At 44.7% G+C, this 20,121-nt stretch overlaps 1 protein-coding gene across 1 annotated transcript in view; it reads left to right on the top strand.

Annotated features, from left to right (window-relative positions):
- The window catches only part of CACNA1E (calcium voltage-gated channel subunit alpha1 E), a 1,379,194-nt gene that overhangs the window by 461,741 nt on the left and 897,332 nt on the right, over positions 1-20,121 (top strand). The window contains exon 4 of the mRNA XM_069233198.1: positions 17,261-17,364. Coding sequence (XP_069089299.1) covers positions 17,261-17,364 — 104 coding nt within the window. The remainder of the gene's footprint in view (positions 1-17,260; positions 17,365-20,121) is intronic.

Genomic DNA, 20,121 nt, shown 5'->3' with positions numbered 1-20,121 from the left:
CTCCCCTTTCCTTTGTCCAGTTTCGCGCCAGAGCAGGGGCTAAGGGGTCCCTGAACCGGTGTAGACTGGCTTATGCAGAATTGGGCACATCTGTGCCCAAGAAAGCATTTCCAGAGGCTGGGGGAGGCTACTCCTCCCCTGCCTTCACACCATTTTCCAAAGGGAGAGGGTGTCACACCCTCTCTCAGAGGAAGTTCTTTGTTCTGCCATCCTGGGCCAGGCCTGGCTGGACCCCAGGAGGGCAGATGCCTGTCTGAGGGGTTGGCAGCAGCAGCAGCTGCAGTGAAACCCCAGGAAGGGCAGTTTGGCAGTACCAGGGTCTGTGCTACAGACCACTGGGATCATGGGATTGTGCCAACTATGCCAGGATGGCATAGAGGGGGCAATTCCATGATCATAGACATGTTACATGGCCATATTCGGAGTTACCATTGTGAAGCTACACATAGGTAGTGACCTATATGTAGTGCACGCGTGTAATGGTGTCCCCGCACTCACAAAGTTCAGGGAATTGGCTCTGAACAATGTGGGGGCACCTTGGCTAGTGCCAGGGTGCCCTCACACTAAGTAACTTTGCACCTAACCTTTACCATGTAAAGGTTAGACATATAGGTGACTTATAAGTTACTTAAGTGCAGTGTAAAATGGCTGTGAAATAACGTGGACGTTATTTCACTCAGGCTGCAGTGGCAGGCCTGTGTAAAAATTGTCAGAGCTCCCTATGGGTGGCAAAAGAAATGCTGCAGCCCATAGGGATCTCCTGGAACCCCAATACCCTGGGTACCTCAGTACCATATACTAGGGAATTATAAGGGTGTTCCAGTAAGCCAATGTAAATTGGTAAAAATGGTCACTAGCCTGTTAGTGACAATTTGGAAGGAAATGAGAGAGCATAACCACTGAGGTTCTGATTAGCAGAGCCTCAGTGAGACAGTTAGTCACTACACAGGTAACACATTCAGGCACACTTATGAGCACTGGGGCCCTGGGTTACCAGGGTCCCAGTGACACATACAACTAAAACAACATATATACAGTGAAAAATGGGGGTAACATGCCAGGCAAGATGGTACTTTCCTACACAACCCCCCCCAAACGAAGGACAATAAGACTAGCCATGACCTGATGAGTCTTCATTGTCTAGGTGGAAATATCTGGAGAGTCCATCTGCATTGGAGTGGCTACTCCCAGGTCTATGTTCCACTGTATAGTCCATTCCCTGTAGGGATATGGACCACCTCAACAATTTAGGATTTTCACTTTTCATTTGTTTTAGCCAAAGTAGAGGTTTGTGGTCTGTCTGAACAATGAAGTGAGTGCCAAACAGGTATGGCCTCAACTTCTTCAGAGCCCAGACCACAGCAAAGGCCTCCCTCTCAATGGCAGACCAACGCTTTTCTCTAGGGGTCAACCTCCTACTAATAAAAGCAACAGGTTGATCCTGGCCCTCAGAATTAAGTTGTGATAGGACTGCCCCTACTCCTAATTCAGATGCATCAGTTTGGACATAGAATTTTTTAGAGTAACAAGGGCTTTTCGGGACAGGTGCAGAGCACATGGCCTGCTTCAGCTCCTCAAAAGCTTTCTGACAGTTTGCTGTCCATAATACCTTTTTAGGCATTTTCTTGGATGTGAGGTCATTAAGAGGGGCTGCAATGGAGCCATAGTTCTTAATGAACCTCCTGTAGTACCCAGTGAGGCCTAGGAAGGCTCTCACCTGAGTCTGAGTGGTAGGGGGAACCCAATCAATAATTGTTTGGATTTTCCCCTGAAGTGGTGCAATCTGTTCCCCACCAACAAGGTGTACCAGATAAACCACCTTACCCTGCCCTATCTGGCACTTTGAAGCCTTGATAGTGAGGCCTGCCTTTTGCAGGGCCTCCAAAACTTTCCATAGGTGGACCAGGTGATCATCCCAGCTGGAGCTAAAGACAGCTATATCGTCCAAATATGCTGCACTGAAAGCTTCCAGCCCTTGCAGGACTGTGTTCACCAACCTCTGAAAAGTGGCAGGTGCATTTTTCAAACCAAAAGGCATTACAGTAAACTGGTAATGTCCTCCAATGGTAGAAAATGCAGTCTTAGATTTAGCATCTTCTGATAATTTGATCTGCCAATACCCTGCAGTCAAATCAAAAGTGCTTAGATACTTGGCAGATGCCAGTGTATCTATAAGCTCATCTGCCCTGGGTATAGGGTGAGCATCAGTTTTGGTTACCAAGTTGAGACCTCTATAGTCTACACAAAACCGCATTTCCTTCTTTCCATCTTTAGAATTGGGTTTTGGTACCAGTACCACAGGGGAAGCCCATGGACTGTCAGAGTGCTCAACCACTCCTAGTTCCAACATTTTCTGAACTTCTTGCTTTATGCAGTCCCTGACATGGTCAGGCTGCCTATAGATCTTACTTTTGACAGGTAAACTGTCTCCAGTATCTATAGTGTGCTCACACCAAGAAGTGGTGCCTGGCACAGTAGAGAAGAGTTCTGAAAATTGTCCTAGGAGATTTATGCAATGGTCTTTCTGCTCAGCAGTAAGACAATCTGCCAAAACTACACCTTCCACAAGAGCATCTTGTTCTGTGGAAGAGAAGAGATCAGGTAGAGGATCACTGTCTTCTTCCTGTCCCTCATCAGTTGCCATGAGCAGGGTGAGATCAGCCCTGTCATAGTAGGGTTTCAGGCGGTTGACATGGAGCACTCTAAGGGGACTCCTGGCAGTGCCTAAGTCAACCAAGTAGGTGACTTCACCCTTCTTTTCAACAATTGTGTGGGGTCCACTCCATTTATCTTGGAGTGCTCTTGGGGCCACAGGCTCCAAGACCCACACTTTCTGCCCTGGTTGGTACTGAACCAAAACAGCCTTCTGATCATGCCATTGCTTCTGGAGCTCTTGGCTGGCCTGAAGGTTTTTACTGGCCTTTTTCCTGTACTCAGCCATCCTTGATCTGAGGCCAAGTACATAATCCACAATATCCTGCTTAGGAGCTTTTAAAGGTTGTTCCCAACCCTCCTTTACAAGTGTGAGTGGACCCCTAACAGGGTGTCCAAAAAGAAGTTCAAAGGGGCTGAAGCCCACTCCTTTCTGGGGTACCTCCCTGTAGGCAAAAAGGAGGCATGGTAGAAGGATATCCCATCTCCTGCGGAGTTTTTCAGGGAGTCCCATAATCATGCCTTTGAGAGTTTTATTAAATCTCTCCACCAGTCCATTTGTTTGTGGATGATAGGGTGTTGTGAACTTGTACGTTACACCACACTCCTTCCACATGGCCTTTAAGTATGCAGACATGAAATTGCTTCCTCTGTCTGATACTACTCCTTTGGGAAGCCCACCCTGGAAAATATTCCCAGGAGGGCCTTTGCCACTGCAGGTGCTGTAGTGGTCCTTAAAGGAATAGCTTCAGGATATCTTGTGGCATGGCGTACTACCACCAAGATAAACCTATTGCCTGAAGCAGTAGGAGGGTCAAGGGGGCCAACTATGTCAACCCCTACCCTTTCAAAGGGAACCCCAACCACAGGCAGTGGGATAAGGGGTGCCTTTGGAGTGCCACCTGTCTTGCCACTGGCTTGACAGGTTTCACAGGACTTACAAAATTCCTTTGTGTCCTCAGACATCCTAGGCCAATGAAACAATGGAACCAATCTGTCCCAAGTTTTCATTTGACCCAGGTGCCCAGCTAGGGGAATGTCATGTGCCAGTGTTAGGAGGAACTTTCTGTACTCCTGAGGAATCACTAATCTCCTGGCAGTTCCAGGTTTAGGATCCCTATGCTCAGTGTACAAGAGGTTGTCCTCCCAGTAAACTCTGTGAGAGTCACTGACATCCCCATTAGCCTGTTTGACAGCTTGCTGTCCGAGACCCTCTAATGTGGGGCAGGTTTGCTGTGCCACACTCAGCTCCTCTCTGGCAGGCCCCCCTTCACCCAAAAGCTCAGCAGTGTCTGCTTCCAGCTCCTCTGGTGTAGGTTCTGCACAGGGAGGGAATTCTTCTTCCTCAGAAGTAGAATCCACTGTAGAGGGAGGGATAGTAGGAAGTGGTTTGCTTCTACTAGCCCTAGCTTTAGGGAGCACTTGGTCCATTGTTCCAGGATCCAAGCTTCCCTGTCCTTTTTGCTTTTTGGCCTGAGCCCTTGTCAAAGCAAAAATATGCCCTGGAATGCCCAGCATTGCTGCATGGGCCTCCAACTCCACATCTGACCAAGCTGATGTCTCCAAATCATTCCCTAATAGACAGTCTACAGGTAAATCTGAAGCTACCACAACTTTCTTTGGACCAGTTACCCCCCCCCCCAGTTGAGATTTACAACAGCCATGGGGTGGCTTTGTGTTATGTTGTGAGCATCGGTTACTTGGTACTGGTGTCCAAGTATGTGTTGTTCAGGGTGCACCAGTTTCTCAATCACCATTGTGACACTGGCACCTGTGTCCCTGTAGGCCTGGACCTCAACACCATTTATTAGGGTTAGTTGCTTGTACTTCTCCAAGTTATGGGGGCAAGCAACCAAAGTGGCTAAATCAATAGCCCCTTCAGAGACTAAAGTAGCCTCTGTGGTCTCCCTAATCAGACCAACCCCAACTAAATTACCAAAAGTGAGCCCAGCTACTCCCTTGGATTGGCTATTAGTAGGTTTGCTCCCACCACCACTGCTATTAGTAGGGACACTAGGTGTAGCAGTAGGGGTTGTAGTGGTAGGAGCTGTGGTGCCTTTCTTTGGACAACTGGGATCTGTTGTCCAATGGCCTTTTATTTTACATAAATAGCACCATGGTTTCTTTTCCTTGTTCTGATTAAAGGAGGATTTGGACCCACCACCCCCACCAGAGTGTTTTTGTGGGCCTGATGAAGACTAATTTTTAGATTTGTCCCCACCCTTGTCAGAAGACTTACCATTCTTCTTTTTGTTGCCATCTTTGTCACCCCCTGTATGAACTTTTCTGTTCACTCTTGTTCTGACCCATTTGTCTGCCTTCTTTCCCAATTCTTGGGGAGAGGTCAGATCAGAGTCCACCAAGTACTGGTGCAACAAATCAGACACACAATTATTAAGAATATGCTCTCTCAGGATCAAGTTATACAGGCTGTCATAATCAGTAACTTTACTACCATGTAACCACCCCTCCAAGGCCTTCACTGCCTGGTCAATTAAATCAACCCAGTCTTGTGAAGACTCCTTTTTGGTCTCTCTGAACTTTATCCTGTACTGTTCAGTGGTTAAGCCATAACCATCCAGGAGTGCATTCTTAAGAACTTGGAAATTATTAGCATCATTTTCTTTCACAGTAAGGAGCCTATCCCTACCTTTTCCACTAAATGATAGCCATAGGATAGCAGCCCACTGCCTTTGAGGGACATCCTGTACAACACAGGCCCTCTCAAGTGCAGCAAACCACTTGTTAATGTCATCCCCCTCCTTATAAGGGGGAACTATCTTGTGCAGATTCCTGGAATCATGCTCTTTTGCAGGATGACTATGGGGAATACTGCTGCTGCCACCATGGGTATCTAAACCCAACTTCTGTCTTTCCTTCTCTAATTCAAAAGACTGTCTATCCAAATCCAGCTGTTGCTTTTTAAGCTTCAGTCTGGTTTGTTCCACCCTCAACTTATTGAGTTGCCTCTCTAACATTCTGTCATCAGGGTTGGTGGGAGGGACATTTCTAGAAACAGAGCTATGATGGGAATGAACAGAAGGAGACCTGTCCCTTACAGAAGCCACCCTAACAGCTTGGTTTACAGAAACATTACTACCAGTATGGTGAGAATAAATGCTTTTGCTATGATGTGAGACAACACTATTTATTTGGTGTGGCTCATCATCATTACCATCTATGCTAGATTGTCTAGTAATGGGCAGGCTAGGAAGTTTCTTTCCTGAATCTTTTCCTGGGGGAGTCCCTGAATCAGATTGAGAACTATTAGGTACTTTTTCAACAGATGGGGCACCTATGGCCTTATCCTGTTCTCTAAGCATGTTAAGTAACAGTTCCAAGGAAGGATTCTTCCCTACACTCAAACCTCTCTCTATACAGAGACTCCTTGCTCTTTTCCAGCTAAGGTTGTCATATGCAAGTTTGGACAGATCAACACTTTGGCCTGCGCCAGACATTTTTTAGAGAGAGTTAAAGTGATAGAAAAAGAGAAAAAAGTTTTCAGAACTTTTTGGAAAGACAGAAAAAAACTTTTTAAACTTTTCAGAACTTTTTGAAAGTTTAGAAGTACTTTTCAGCACTTAGAAAAGAGTGAAAAGAGGAAATGCAAAACTTTTTGGCTATGTGTATATACACTGACCTTGTTTTGTATATTTTTCTCTCATGAAAAGTACAATGACAAGAGTGGTAAGTAGTCTCAAGCACTTATCCCACCACTGCACAACCAATGTAGGAGGCTGGACTGGCTTGTAGTGAGTACCAAGGGGTACTTGCACCTTGCACCAGGCCCAGTTATCCCTTATTAGTGTATAGGGTGTCTAGCAGCTTAGGCTGATAGATAATGGTAGCTTAGCAGAGCAGCTTAGGCTGAACTAGGAGACGTGTGAAGCTACTACAGTACCACTTAGTGTCATATGCACAATATCATAAGAAAACACAATACACAGTTATACTAAAAATAAAGGTACTTTATTTTTATGACAATATGCCAAAGTATCTTAGAGTGTACCCTCAGTGAGAGGATAGGAAATATACACAAGATATATATACACAATAGCAAAAATATGCAGTATAGTCTTAGAAAACAGTGCAAACAATGTATAGTTACAATAGGATGCAATGGGGAAACATAGGGATAGGGGCAACACAAACCATATACTCCAAAAGTGGAATGCGGACCACGAATGGACCCCAAACCTATGTGACCTTGTAGAGGGTCGCTGGGACTATTAGAAAATAGTGAGAGTTAGAAAAATAACCCTCCCCCAGACCCTGAAAAGTGAGTGCAAAGTGCACTAAAGTTCCCCTAAGGACAAAGAAGTCGTGTTAGAGGAATAATGCAGGAAAGACACAAACCAACAATGCAACAACTGTGGATTTCCAATCTAGGGTACCTGTGGAACAAGGGGACCAAGTCCAAAAGTCACAAGCAAGTCGGAGATGGGCAGATGCCCAGGAAATGCCAGCTGCGGGTGCAAAGAAGCTTCTACTGGACAGAAGAAGCTGAGGTTTCTGCAGGAACGAAAAGGGCTAGAGACTTCCCCTTTGGTGGACAGATCCCTCTCGCCTTGGAGAGTCCTGCAGAAGTGTTTTCCCGCCGAAGGACGCCAACAAGCCTTGCTAGTCGCAAATCGTGCGTTTGGCGTTTTTGGACGCTGCTGGGGCCCAGGAGGGACCAGAAGGTCGCAAATTGGACCTGAAGAGAGAGGGGACATCGAGCAAGACAAAGAGCCCTCACTGAAGCAGGTAGCACCCGGAGAAGTGCCAGAAACAGCCACTACGAGGATGCGTGAAACGGTGCTCGCCGAAGTTGCACAAAGGAGTCCCACATCGCCGGAGACCAACTTAGAAAGTCGTGCAATGCAGGTTAGAGTGCCATGGACCCAGGCTTGGCTGTGCACAAAGGATTTCTGCCGGAAGTGCACAGGGGCCGGAGTAGCTGCAAAGTCGGGGTTCCCAGCAATGCAGCCCAGCGAGGTGAGGCAAGGACTTACCTCCACCAAACTTGGGCTGAAGAGTCACTGGACTGTGGGGGTCACTTGGACAGAGTCGCTGGATTCGAGGGACCTCGCTCGTCGTGCTGAGAGGAGACCCAAGGGACCGGTAATGCAGCTTTTTGGTGCCTGCGGTTGCAGGGGGAAGATTCCGTCGACCCACGGGAGATTTCTTCGGAGCTTCTGGTGCAGAGAGGAGGCAGACTACCCCCACAGCATGCACAAGCAGGAAAACAGTCGAGAAGGCGGCAGGATCAGCGTTACAGAGTTGCAGTAGTCGTCTTTGCTACTGTGTTGCAGGTTTGCAGGCTTCCAGCGCGGTCAGCAGTCGATTCCTTATCAGAAGGTGAAGAGAGAGATGCAGAGGAACTCGGATGAGCTCTTGCATTCGTTATCTAAAGTTTCCCCAGAGACAGAGACCCTAAATAGCCAGAAAAGAGGGTTTGGCTACCTAGGAGAGAGGATAGGCTACTAACACCTGAAGGAGCCTATCAGCAGGAGTCTCTGACGTCACCTGGTGGCACTGGCCACTCAGAGCAGTCCAGTGTGCCAGCAGCACCTCTGTTTCCAAGATGGCAGAGGTCTGGAGCACACTGGAGGAGCTCTGGACACCTCCCAGGGGAGGTGCAGGTCAGGGGAGTGGTCACTCCCCTTTCCTTTGTCCAGTTTCGCGCCAGAGCAGGGGCTAAGGGGTCCCTGAACCGGTGTAGACTGGCTTATGCAGAATTGGGCACATCTGTGCCCAAGAAAGCATTTCCAGAGGCTGGGGGAGGCTACTCCTCCCCTGCCTTCACACCATTTTCCAAAGGGAGAGGGTGTCACACCCTCTCTCAGAGGAAGTTCTTTGTTCTGCCATCCTGGGCCAGGCCTGGCTGGACCCCAGGAGGGCAGATGCCTGTCTGAGGGGTTGGCAGCAGCAGCAGCTGCAGTGAAACCCCAGGAAGGGCAGTTTGGCAGTACCAGGGTCTGTGCTACAGACCACTGGGATCATGGGATTGTGCCAACTATGCCAGGATGGCATAGAGGGGGCAATTCCATGATCATAGACATGTTACATGGCCATATTCGGAGTTACCATTGTGAAGCTACACATAGGTAGTGACCTATATGTAGTGCACGCGTGTAATGGTGTCCCCGCACTCACAAAGTTCAGGGAATTGGCTCTGAACAATGTGGGGGCACCTTGGCTAGTGCCAGGGTGCCCTCACACTAAGTAACTTTGCACCTAACCTTTACCATGTAAAGGTTAGACATATAGGTGACTTATAAGTTACTTAAGTGCAGTGTAAAATGGCTGTGAAATAACGTGGACGTTATTTCACTCAGGCTGCAGTGGCAGGCCTGTGTAAGAATTGTCAGAGCTCCCTATGGGTGGCAAAAGAAATGCTGCAGCCCATAGGGATCTCCTGGAACCCCAATACCCTGGGTACCTCAGTACCATATACTAGGGAATTATAAGGGTGTTCCAGTAAGCCAATGTAAATTGGTAAAAATGGTCACTAGGCTGTTAGTGACAATTTGGAAAGAAATGAGAGAGCATAACCACTGAGGTTCTGATTAGCAGAGCCTCAGTGAGACAGTTAGTCACTACACAGGTAACACATTCAGGCACACTTATGAGCACTGGGGCCCTGGGTTACCAGGGTCCCAGTGACACATACAACTAAAACAACATATATACTGTGAAAAATGGGGGTAACATGCCAGGCAAGATGGTACTTTCCTACACTTTGCAGTGTCAGTTTCACTATCTCTGACATTCTGGTCAGGTAACATCCCTAAGCAAGGTTCCAAATCAGCGTGATGAATTGTGCATACATCAGCCAAATCCCTGCCCTTTTGTTGAGCATGTAAGCCCAATTTCATACCACTTGGATTTTTTAGTTAGAGTTTGGCATTGAGTCTATCACTGGTAAATAGTTTTCTATATAATGGGGCACCTGCTATCAATGAGAGTAATCAGAACTGCCTCGGATCCAATTCAATTCAACTCAATTTAATTCAAAAGGTCATTTTAGCCAGTGGCATTCACTGCTTACAAGCAACCCATGCTGATTGAGTTATACTCTCAATATAGCAGCACATAATCACTACCATCACTATATGTGCAGCTAGTAGCCAGAGACGAATATGTAGACAGAGGAGAATATGTAGCCTTGGTTTGTGGCAATAAAAAATTTTTTTTAAATGATACAACTCGGATCCGTATTTACATTGTTGGATGCCCTTGGCTCAATATTGTCACCTTTGTCTCCACAAAGTTCATTTTTACATTGACTCAGAAACTAAGGTGATATATATGAGAAGGGTGAATAGTCTAAACAAATAAGAGGTATAAACGTGTTCTCATTATTGCTTTATTTTTCTTATGTCCATTGTGATTTTCCCAAAGGTATCTACAAAATGTAGAAAACTCCACAAACTAAAGCAAAACTATGTACACAATTGCAAAAGGCACAATTAGTATGTCATGATACATGGTGGGAGTTTGAACATGGATTAAATGCCCTTACTGAATAAAAGCAGTCCCTGAGCCAGTATTTAAAGTGTGTCGCGGTTGAAGACTCTCATAGTATTGGGGAATTATATTCTATAGTTTAAGGTCCAGCAGCGACAACAGTGCAAACTGAGACCGAGTACAAGAATCCGAGGTGTAGCTAGAACCATATATAGAAGGAAGTTCCATAGGATTATATAATAAGATTAAAGTTGATTGTTTGAAATGGACAGGGGAATGATTGCAATTAAGTAAAAACTAAACCGTAAATACTTTGAAAGCCATTGCATATGGCTAGAGAATTAGGGGTGGAAGGTGAACTCGACTCCGCTTGTGGACTTTTTCCTGCTCTGTGCTCCGCTTAGAGAACATAAGCCCGTATTTATACTTTTTTTAGCGCCGCATTTGCGCCGCTTTTTGACGGCTAACGGCGCAAACCTACAAAATACAATGGTATTTTGCAAGTTTGCGCCGTTTTTGCGTCAAAAAACGACGCAAATGCGGCGCTAAAAAAAGTATAAATATCAGCGTAGCGAAGCGGAGCAGAGTTTTTTTCCCTCATTCATACTCGAGCAAGGAAAATCTTCCTCAGACCAGCTCCCAGTGGGATTTCTCAATGCGGGCGGTCACGGATGGTTGCTACTGCTTGCTCTGGGAAATCTTCCCTTGGCGTTGAGGAAATCTATTTGAGTGGCAGAAAAGAAGCAGTGCCTTCTTGCACTGCGTGTGGTGCCGTTCGCACTGATTTTTCAGCGTGGGGCAAACACCCGGTGCTAAAAATCAGTGAGAACAGCATGAGCTGACGCTTGTGGAACTCCTTGTAGCATGGCAGAGTTTATATGTTGCTTGCCGGAGTTCCGCATAGTGAAACTTTACGAACTCCACCCAGACTTATAGAGAATGTGAAATAAGTGCTGAAAGAATCCAAAGATAACTGTGAATAATAGATTGCAAAGAAGGAAAAACAACATTGAGATAATAGAGTAATAATAAAAGTTGGAAGCTACAATTGGGTACAGCAGCAGGCAAGTGGTCACATTGTTTTGAAAAAGGCATATTTATGGACCTTCAGAAGTCTGCCTTTGGAAGTGAAGGTGATCACAGACGATGGAGGATTACCTTTCTATACCTTGATGATTCTGTGGTATTCAGACAGACAATGGTGGAAATTATCAGTAAAAGAAAAAATAATGGATACTATCTACACTTAGATGAGCATTAACAAAAAAAACAAAATGCTTTATCCTAAGAAATAATGAAAGGGGACCATAAAAAGAAGGTTAAAAACAAACCTATATCAAACACCATGCGATAGAGAAGTGTTAATTGAAGGAAAACCATTCTAAGACTAATGCTAAAGTAAAGGTTGAGACGTTGATGAGATTGACACCCAGGTAACAGTGGAACCTAACTATCCAAAAAGTAAAAACCCAAGGAAGAGTAGGTTAAACCAACATTCCATAAGCTGCTGACAAATCAACAGTAACAAAACGGACAAAAGGTTGTGATGAGTTGCACGGTGAAAGAAGTAAGAACCTGAATGAGGAATTCTGCATGTGCAGTGACTGCGCTACATTTGGACTGAAGCTAAATTTATCTTTTAGAGCTAAGAAAAGCAAAACATTCTGAAAATGCATACAGCTCAAGAATCTACTTAGCTAAATCGGACGTTTCTTTCTCGAATAGATTAAAAAAACAGCACTCCTGAAGGAGAACAAAAAATGTATTCCTTCAAGCTCAGTGATGGAAATATGATAACAAAGAAATCATTTAAGCTAGTGTTCTATGAGTACACAACGTTTTTATCCCTAGAAAGGTGACAACCAGAATTATTCTTCAGGCTTAAGTCAGGAATCATATGACCCTATGAATTGATCACAAAGAGAACATGCATACATCATAATAAACATTTCTGAAAAAACGTTTTTGTACTCTAATTGATATAAAACATAGGGTACTTCAACATATAAACCCTATATACATTCGAAATTAAAAATGAGTGAAATCGATTTTTTTAGGAGCCATAGATCAATGTACGCAAAGTCCACTCTTAATCATCAGGTAATCAGTCCATTATATATGTCAAATGATTCAAGGTCAATGATCCAAAGGTTTATATAAAAGAAATGGATATTGCGTCAACATCACAATCTCCAATATCAACACTACATGAGACCAACCTGAGAACCATATTACTTACAGGAGATTTTAAGATGATCCCAAAAGACAAATAAATATAGCTGTTAGTCAGCCTAAACTTTGTTAGTAGGTATGAAGTCCTAATTAGCTCAAACCTTTTAATCAGATCGGCTTAAATTGGAAAACACTGGTAACAAATATGCAATTTGCAGTACCAACTTGTTGAAAGCCCCTGAGACCTACTCTTTAGGAAGCAACTGGATTACAAGCTTGATTTGGTATGATCCAAATTTTCTCTGAGCCCAAACATCTGGTCACGTACTTCATGCGAATGTATGGCACACCCAGATTGGTGGTCTGCCGTGGAAATCTTGCTGAGGACTCTTGAGCTCAGCCAGGGCTGTAGAAGTCAGGCCCATTTGCTCAAACGGCCCACTCCATCAGTTGGTGTGTATTGATTACATGAAAGACAGGTACTCTTCCTCTGAATTAGCAGAAACAAGGTACTAGGGACCCATTTGTCATTTGACTTGGAGTAACCTGAAATCAAAGTTAAGTATAGGGTCTCCAAAAGGGAACAGCGATAAAGGATTAAGTGAAGAGAGGAAGCGCACGGAGCTAAGAGAAGGGTAGAGAGAAAATGTAGGTGGGTGACAAGTGTGAAATAAAGATAGATTGTGAAAAGTAAAAGAACAAAAATTGAGAAAGCGAGAGAGAAGAAAGACAGCCAGGGACAGCGGGTAGACCCGGCTTTTGTCTGTTATTGAATAATAGGAGCTAATACCAGCTACTATTTTGAGCAACAATATAGCTGTGGCTGGGAGTGATCTTTTCTTTTGTTAATATGTGTAATTGTCTCCACTGAGATGTTGAGCATCTCCTTAAACCAGTCTCTTGTTAAGTCAGGTGAGGGTAGTGGCATCAACATAAAAGTAGAGTAGTCTGCCTTTCCTTAACTTACTTTTCTGATTTTTCCTACTAAGAATTTGTTTCAACTTCATTTAATATGTAATATGTGTACTGATTCAGTTCCTCAAAGAATTACACTCAGAGTTTTAACCTTTGATGTAATATGGAAGAGAAAAAAATAGATAACCTTCTACTGACACTGGCTGAGTTGCAATAGTGAAATCAGGAAACCTGGGATCAATTCCTCTTCCATGCTTGACCAAATTGTGTGATCCTATCCACTCACTTTCTATCAATGCGTCTCCTATTCTTTAATCGTCACATTTCAGCGCACTTCAAAACACATCTTTTGCATATGGTTCACTAGTCTATATTGTTGCTCCTCTTAGCCATCAATAACAACCATGTAAGCCTCAGATGGGCATATGGAGGGGTTGTCATATTAATGTGTTTAAGTTCACATTTAGAAATGATCATTTCTAATAAATGTCACTAAATGCTGCAAACAAATTCCAATTTACAAACATGAAACTCTTCCTCTGGGTGAAGAGATACACATTACTAAATGTCAAGACCAAGCATTCACTGCTGAAGTCTGTATGTATTCTGCAAATCATAGTTTCAGGAAGTGGCATAGTAATCTCAGGAGTTGAACCTTCCAAGGTCAATGAAAGGAGTACCTCTGACTAATGTTCCAAAAAATTTGGTTTGAAAGAGCTTTGGATAATAACATTATATAAACTGCATAGTTGTATTGAGATAATGACTCCCGCTTGCCATCTTGTTATTAAATATTGATGTTTTTGTTTCTCATGTCAAAGATAAAAATTACAAACTCTATAGGTCTGGTTTCATTGTGCCAACTCAGGTAAACGTATACATTCACAAATGCACTTAAAATGCATTGCTTGAACAACTTCTATTTCTCACTTCAAAGTCTGCCCCATTGGCATTTCTAATGTTGGGGAAAAGCATTACTTTCTATACTTCCATATAGGTTTTCAAGACCAGAATGTGTCAAACGATGTGATGGTTGAGTGTAGTTTTCAGATGTAGTATAGTCTTCTATGCACTTCAATGAAATAATTTTCTGGAAGGAAAAGCGTGTTACTCCTACGGGTGAAGCCAAAGCCTGATGCATGTTTTAAAGAAATGTTAACAATATGTCTTCCAGACAGTTGCCCTGTCAGGCCAGACCATCACATTCAGTCACAAAAGTGATTATCACGCCTTTAAGTATAAATATAGTGATAGAAAAATAAACAGTGAACAATTGCTCCTGCCATCTGCTGGTTCAGTGGAAGTGTGATTTCTGAGACATAAAACAGATGCAGTCATCGAGTTAACAAACACACTGCAAAGGCCTATCAAATGTATGCAAAGGTCTACAGTGATTTCACACACCAACAGAAACTGCTAGGGTGGTTGGATGTGGGTGGTGAGCCCGGACCTGTGTCCTCAGGTACCCACTGCCTTCAGGTATCTTGAAGCACTTTGTGCCTTAGCATATACCTGGCCATATCACAATTCGAATAATGGCCACAGAGAGAATAAGCATAACCTTGAATTTATTTTGATACCCGGACTTTAGATGGTTTTTTTTGCAATTATGGCTATTAGTGAAGCAGCACTGGATGGGGTTTGCACCATGAAAATCATTGGTGCAAATTCAAGTACAAGCTGCAATCGAAAGAATGAACCATTCCTTGAATTAAGCTTCACATCAACTCATCAACAGTACACCAACGACAGTGAATCCCCTGCAGCTCCACTTTAATGAAAAAGAGGAGTACATTTGCAAACCATTAAGGTTTATTAGAAGATTAGCAAACTTACAAACTCAAATTTTCCAAATTAGTCATAAATCAATAATCACCTTATAAAAGTGCAAATACAAAAGCATTTTTTTTTTTTTAATATTGTCATATTCAAATCCAGTAAGATTCAGTTTACCCTGAAGGGATATTCCCTAGTCATAAATTTAGGATTAAGTTTTGAGGTCGGGGAAGTTAAGAAGCACATGTCAGCAAGTAAAGCCTCTAAAGGCAGAACCATATGAATGTTCAACTGGGATAAATGAGTTCCGGCAAAGGCAAGTAATAAGTCTCAAGAGCATGGACAGGGACATGTTCTTTCAAGCAAGTGTGAAAGCATATCTAGAAGTATCTAGCTCAGCAATACAGAATTAAAAAATGCAACTTCTGCAGTGAAGAACAGCTCCCTATGGTTTCCAAGAGTTAGGGATCAGTCAAAATCCAGCATTCCCTGATTGGGTGGTGTTTCCCTCCTTCCTAGGCATCACCAAAAAGAAGCTCACATCTGCATGGCCTTCCGGAGATATCTCACATAGGATGATAATCGAGGTCAGTCCATCCCCAGCACAGGTGCAAGAAACTCATTATTCAGCTTTCAGTGAACCTCACAAAGATACACAATTCTCACAGAAGCAAATATTGAAACAATGTAATTATTTTAAGCTACTGCAGTTCAGCTCCTGAACGAGAGAGAGTGAGATAACACATTGCAGCCAAAATCCATTTTCAGTGTTATCATCAATTAGTAAGCTGAGACCTTCAATGAGAATGGCTAACTTAACATGAACGAACTTTAACTTTCGCAAACTACAACTTGAGAATCGCTAACTATGGTCATACTTAACATGCAAATCACCCTTTTGATATAAGTGCATAATGTGCATTAGTATATATGTTAAGCAAAATGGAAAATAGTATAACAAGCTGTCACCGTTGGCAAGCCAGGAACAAGACATGTGTCAAGCAGGCTCCCTCCACTGCATAATATAACTTTATATAAAATATAAATTCACAATTTTGATTGAGATTTAATGTAATTCTTATTAATTGTTGCAAATTCATTCTGAGTCGTCATATGTATGGACGTCAAGTAGTGGATGTTAGATATGTCACTGCCTACCCCTTGGGGAGCTCTAGCTACTTCAGGCTTGGCCTTTATGACCAGTGTGCTATCACTAGTGCATGGGTCAAAAACAGAAAGTAAATAATGCATAGAGAGCGGTTTATTTTCAGTTTTTCATTTCCTTGTCTTCTCCCTAGCCTCTCAGTAACTATGGGCCAAGTAAATTAGGTCATGAGGCCAAAGGGCGTGTGATGTCACTTCCGCTATAGATAATATTTAGAGAGTCTATGTCTTAGTGCATGATCATATGAATCCTTTGTTTCAATTATCTGCATGATCTATCTACTGAATATTTGCACAGCTCTCCTTCCACGGACTTTTACACCTGCACTGATATGGCCTGCAGTCTCTTTTTCCCTGCACTATGAAATCAAATGAATGTTCAGCTGTACACGATGATGTGGTTTTAATGGGGGTGAGAAGAGCATCAAAGGAAACATTTTTATTTTATCGGCCTCCATGGTTTGTTTTTCTGCTCTGGTGGGAAATTGTTCCCCTGGGATGATGACTCAGTACTGGAGTGTGCTTCTCAAGAGAACAGCCTGCTAGGCACAGGGTACCAGAAGGCTCTTCTCCCGCCCTCTGCTGTGGGCTCTAGGTTAGGTCTGCAGGGAGGTTGCTGTATGCAAGTGATACATGTATTAAACTGTGGTGGATGTTATCGTGCCCTACCTTTTGACCCACCTGGCAGGCACTGACAATATTCCCTCAAAGCTAGCACTAAATTTGATGCATTTTGTATGGGTTTATTAAAAAGTTGTGTTCATGCATTACCCGTACGCCACACCCCTTTTTACTTGTTCTCCCTGACTTCAACCTGTGTCTCATCTCCATCTCTCTAGTTAATGTTGGCTGTTGTACCTTGTCATGACTCCTTGGAATCTCGCACTCTTTGGAATCTCGCTCTCATGTTTTCTACTTTTTCTACTTCATCCACTCTCTTTTTTTGGCTATTCATCAATCTACCGATTGATACATGTCATCCTGTCCGCCTACCCATCCATCCTCCCTTCCATCCATTCATCCATGCACTTATCTATCTAGAGCTGGCTATTTAACTCTCCTTCTCTGTTTCTCTCTAGCTGCCTGCTGTTATATTTAGAAACCATTTTATATCTTTCTTTCTTCACAGTATCCTGGCCACTGCTGGAACTCACTTCAACACTCATGTGGACTTGCGCACCCTGCGCGCCGTGCGAGTACTGCGGCCATTGAAGCTTGTCTCTGGGATTCCTAGTAAGTAGCTTTCTGAATGTCTAAGCGTTGCCCAGAGAGCGATATACTAGGCCCACGGAGAGCCCCTGGAAGTAATCTATAAAGATTTGTTTTAATACACAGTGCCATCTTGTATCTCTGATTATCCATTGAGCCAGGCCTCCAACTCATCCGGAGTACATTCACCTTGCACCAATGAAATGATGTGATTTTCCAGTTCGGAATGCTTTGTTAGCAAACTAGTAATCGCACTACTGCACGCATTTTGCTGTCTCTGTATTGTAATGAGGTGCTGTCACACGCTGCCACGCTAAAACAATTCTGTTGGAAAACTCGTATATAAGTTCCCAGTATTCCAGAGTCCTCCTGTAATCAATCAGTCAATCAATGCTTGTAAAGCGCGACTACTCACTCGTTAGGGTCTCAAGGCGCTGTAATAGCTCTATAAGCCACACCTTTAAAGCTATTCAACAGCCCTGCAGTAGAGAGTACTGAAAGGAGGCAAAAAAGGATCATAGTAATTTGATTTCGGCAAGTAATCAAGGCATTACCTCTTTGTCCATTGCCTTGTAGCATTACTTTCACGGGGCTACCCCCAGGGACCTAATATCAGCGTTGTTCTGGGTGAAAGCAAAAAGAGGCCTTCAACCTGTAGAGATGCAGCACACTTTTGAATTTTATGCCAGCACTTTATGTATGTGAAATTTCAACTATAACCCTACATTAATACCCTCACTTTCTGGCGTCCTCCGTACTGTGAAAGTTTACCAATGGCGAGGAAGAAGGGGCGGAGCCTAGGTCGGCAGCAAGATGGATGCTCGAGAGAGGGCTCTGCCAGGCGAATACACCATCCTTCATTCACCTGCTCCAAGCAGGCCTCAACTTTCCAGACATCTCTGCGGCTGCCTTTAGCGGGGGCCAGTGTGGATGGCTGTTTGTCTTTTGGTGGCAGCCGCCGCCAGATTGCTGGCCCGCCTCAAGGCCTGGTGCGATGCTGGGCTCCTATACGCAGGATGGGAGGGCCATTACACTGAGGCCTCATGTCTCCTACCACCTCACCTGTACTCTGTGCCCCGGGGCAGCTCCAGCGGAGGCAACGAGGGGCGCTGCCATCTGGCATGATGTTGCAGTCGGCCCGGGCACACCTCGGGCACTGCATGGCGCTACATCAGATTTGCCACATCTAGCTCCTCAGAGGCTGCTCCCTGACCTTGCCTGAGCGACTGGGTCAATCACTTCCCCCTCTTCTTGCGCCATCTGTCAGATCTAGTGCCCCTTGGGCCTGCTCATGCCTTCCGGGAGACACATTCTCACCAGGGAGAAGCGGGTTGTGGGGTCACAGTTTAATCAACATTCCTCTGCCCTGAACAATTTAAAGACACACCAGGCTGAGCACAGCTGGAGGTGGGGAACACCCAGGACTGTAAATGTGCACACCTGGAACACCACCAGCTGGGATTTTGCCATCATTCTCAATTCACCTGTCCCGTGCCCTGCTCCAGGGACCCCAGGCCTGCTCAGGCCCCCCGTGGATGCAACCATCTGGGGCGAGGCAGGGCCTGAAGTGATTCCTTGGTCTGGCACCGCCATACTACTGGACTTTCCTGACCTTAGTACATCTTGTTTTGCTCCTGTCCGGCCACTTGGGGCATGCTATCTCCTTTTTTACCTCCACCTATATTGTCACCTGGGGGTGGACCTTCTCCCTTACCACCACCATGGGGAAAAACAATGTGCGCCAACAGAAGCCTACCTTTGAGAGCAAGCGCCACACTTGCAGGACCTGGTTGAAAATCCCATCAGTGACAATGATTGACACACAGTCCCCTCCCTGCGCTCCCTTGGTTGCTGCACCCAGGGCCCTACTAAGCTCAGTGGTGGCAAACACTCCTTATCTAACTCTAGTGCTGACTATGAATGTCGGAGTCCCCCCCTCCAACGGGGCAGCTGCGTTCTCAATATTCAACGTCAGTTCTGTCAAGCCTGCTGACTGACCGTGGGGTGTCTGGCAGTCCTTCGGGTCAGGCTACTCAACCTCATTCCTGGGTCAGAGTGGAAGGTAGTTGGTTCTGGGTTTTTGGCAACTGCTGCTGTTTGTTATTGTGGCTCTTAATTCCTCACAGGTCCCCGAAAAGGTCACTTACTCCATTCCCACCCCACCACATGCAGGTTACCTCACCACACTTCACTGTACCCCCCCTGCGCCTCTTCCCCAGGCTGCCATGACCACTATCACCTGCCTCACTTAGAATATCCACAGGCTTAATGACCACAAGAAGGCACACTTGGGGCATGCATACCTTAGAGACACAGCATGGACATCTGCTTTCTTCAAGCACTACGCCTGAGACGTCCATCTGCACCTGGACTGCGTGCATGATGGTGCGGAGAGTCCTACACTTTCATCTAATCAACTATGCTTGCGAGGTTGCTATACTACTTTGCAAGGGCTTACAATGGAAAGTGACATGCACACTTTGTGACGAGGCTTTCCGTTATGTCCTGCTCACCAGCTATCCCAATAAGTAACCTGTTAATCTGGCCGCCATCTATGGCCCTAACTCCGATGACCCTGAATTTTTCTTGGAGATGTGGAGACTAATAATTCGCCCTGGACCTGCAGCTATTTTAGGAGGAGGTGACTTAAGCATGACCTTAAATGTTCATCTTGAGAGAACAGGGTCATCTAGACATCCCCACCTGGGTGCAGTGCTGGCACTCAACACCATCTTCCAGGACAATTACTTACAAGCCATCTGTCGGAACACACACACTACA

Source organism: Pleurodeles waltl, chromosome 4_2 (genome assembly GCF_031143425.1).
Source record: "Pleurodeles waltl isolate 20211129_DDA chromosome 4_2, aPleWal1.hap1.20221129, whole genome shotgun sequence".
In the NCBI taxonomy this organism is placed as follows: Eukaryota; Metazoa; Chordata; class Amphibia; order Caudata; family Salamandridae; genus Pleurodeles; species Pleurodeles waltl.
The sequence above is the reverse complement of the archived record's forward strand: the minus strand, read 5'-3'. Positions and strand labels throughout refer to the sequence as shown.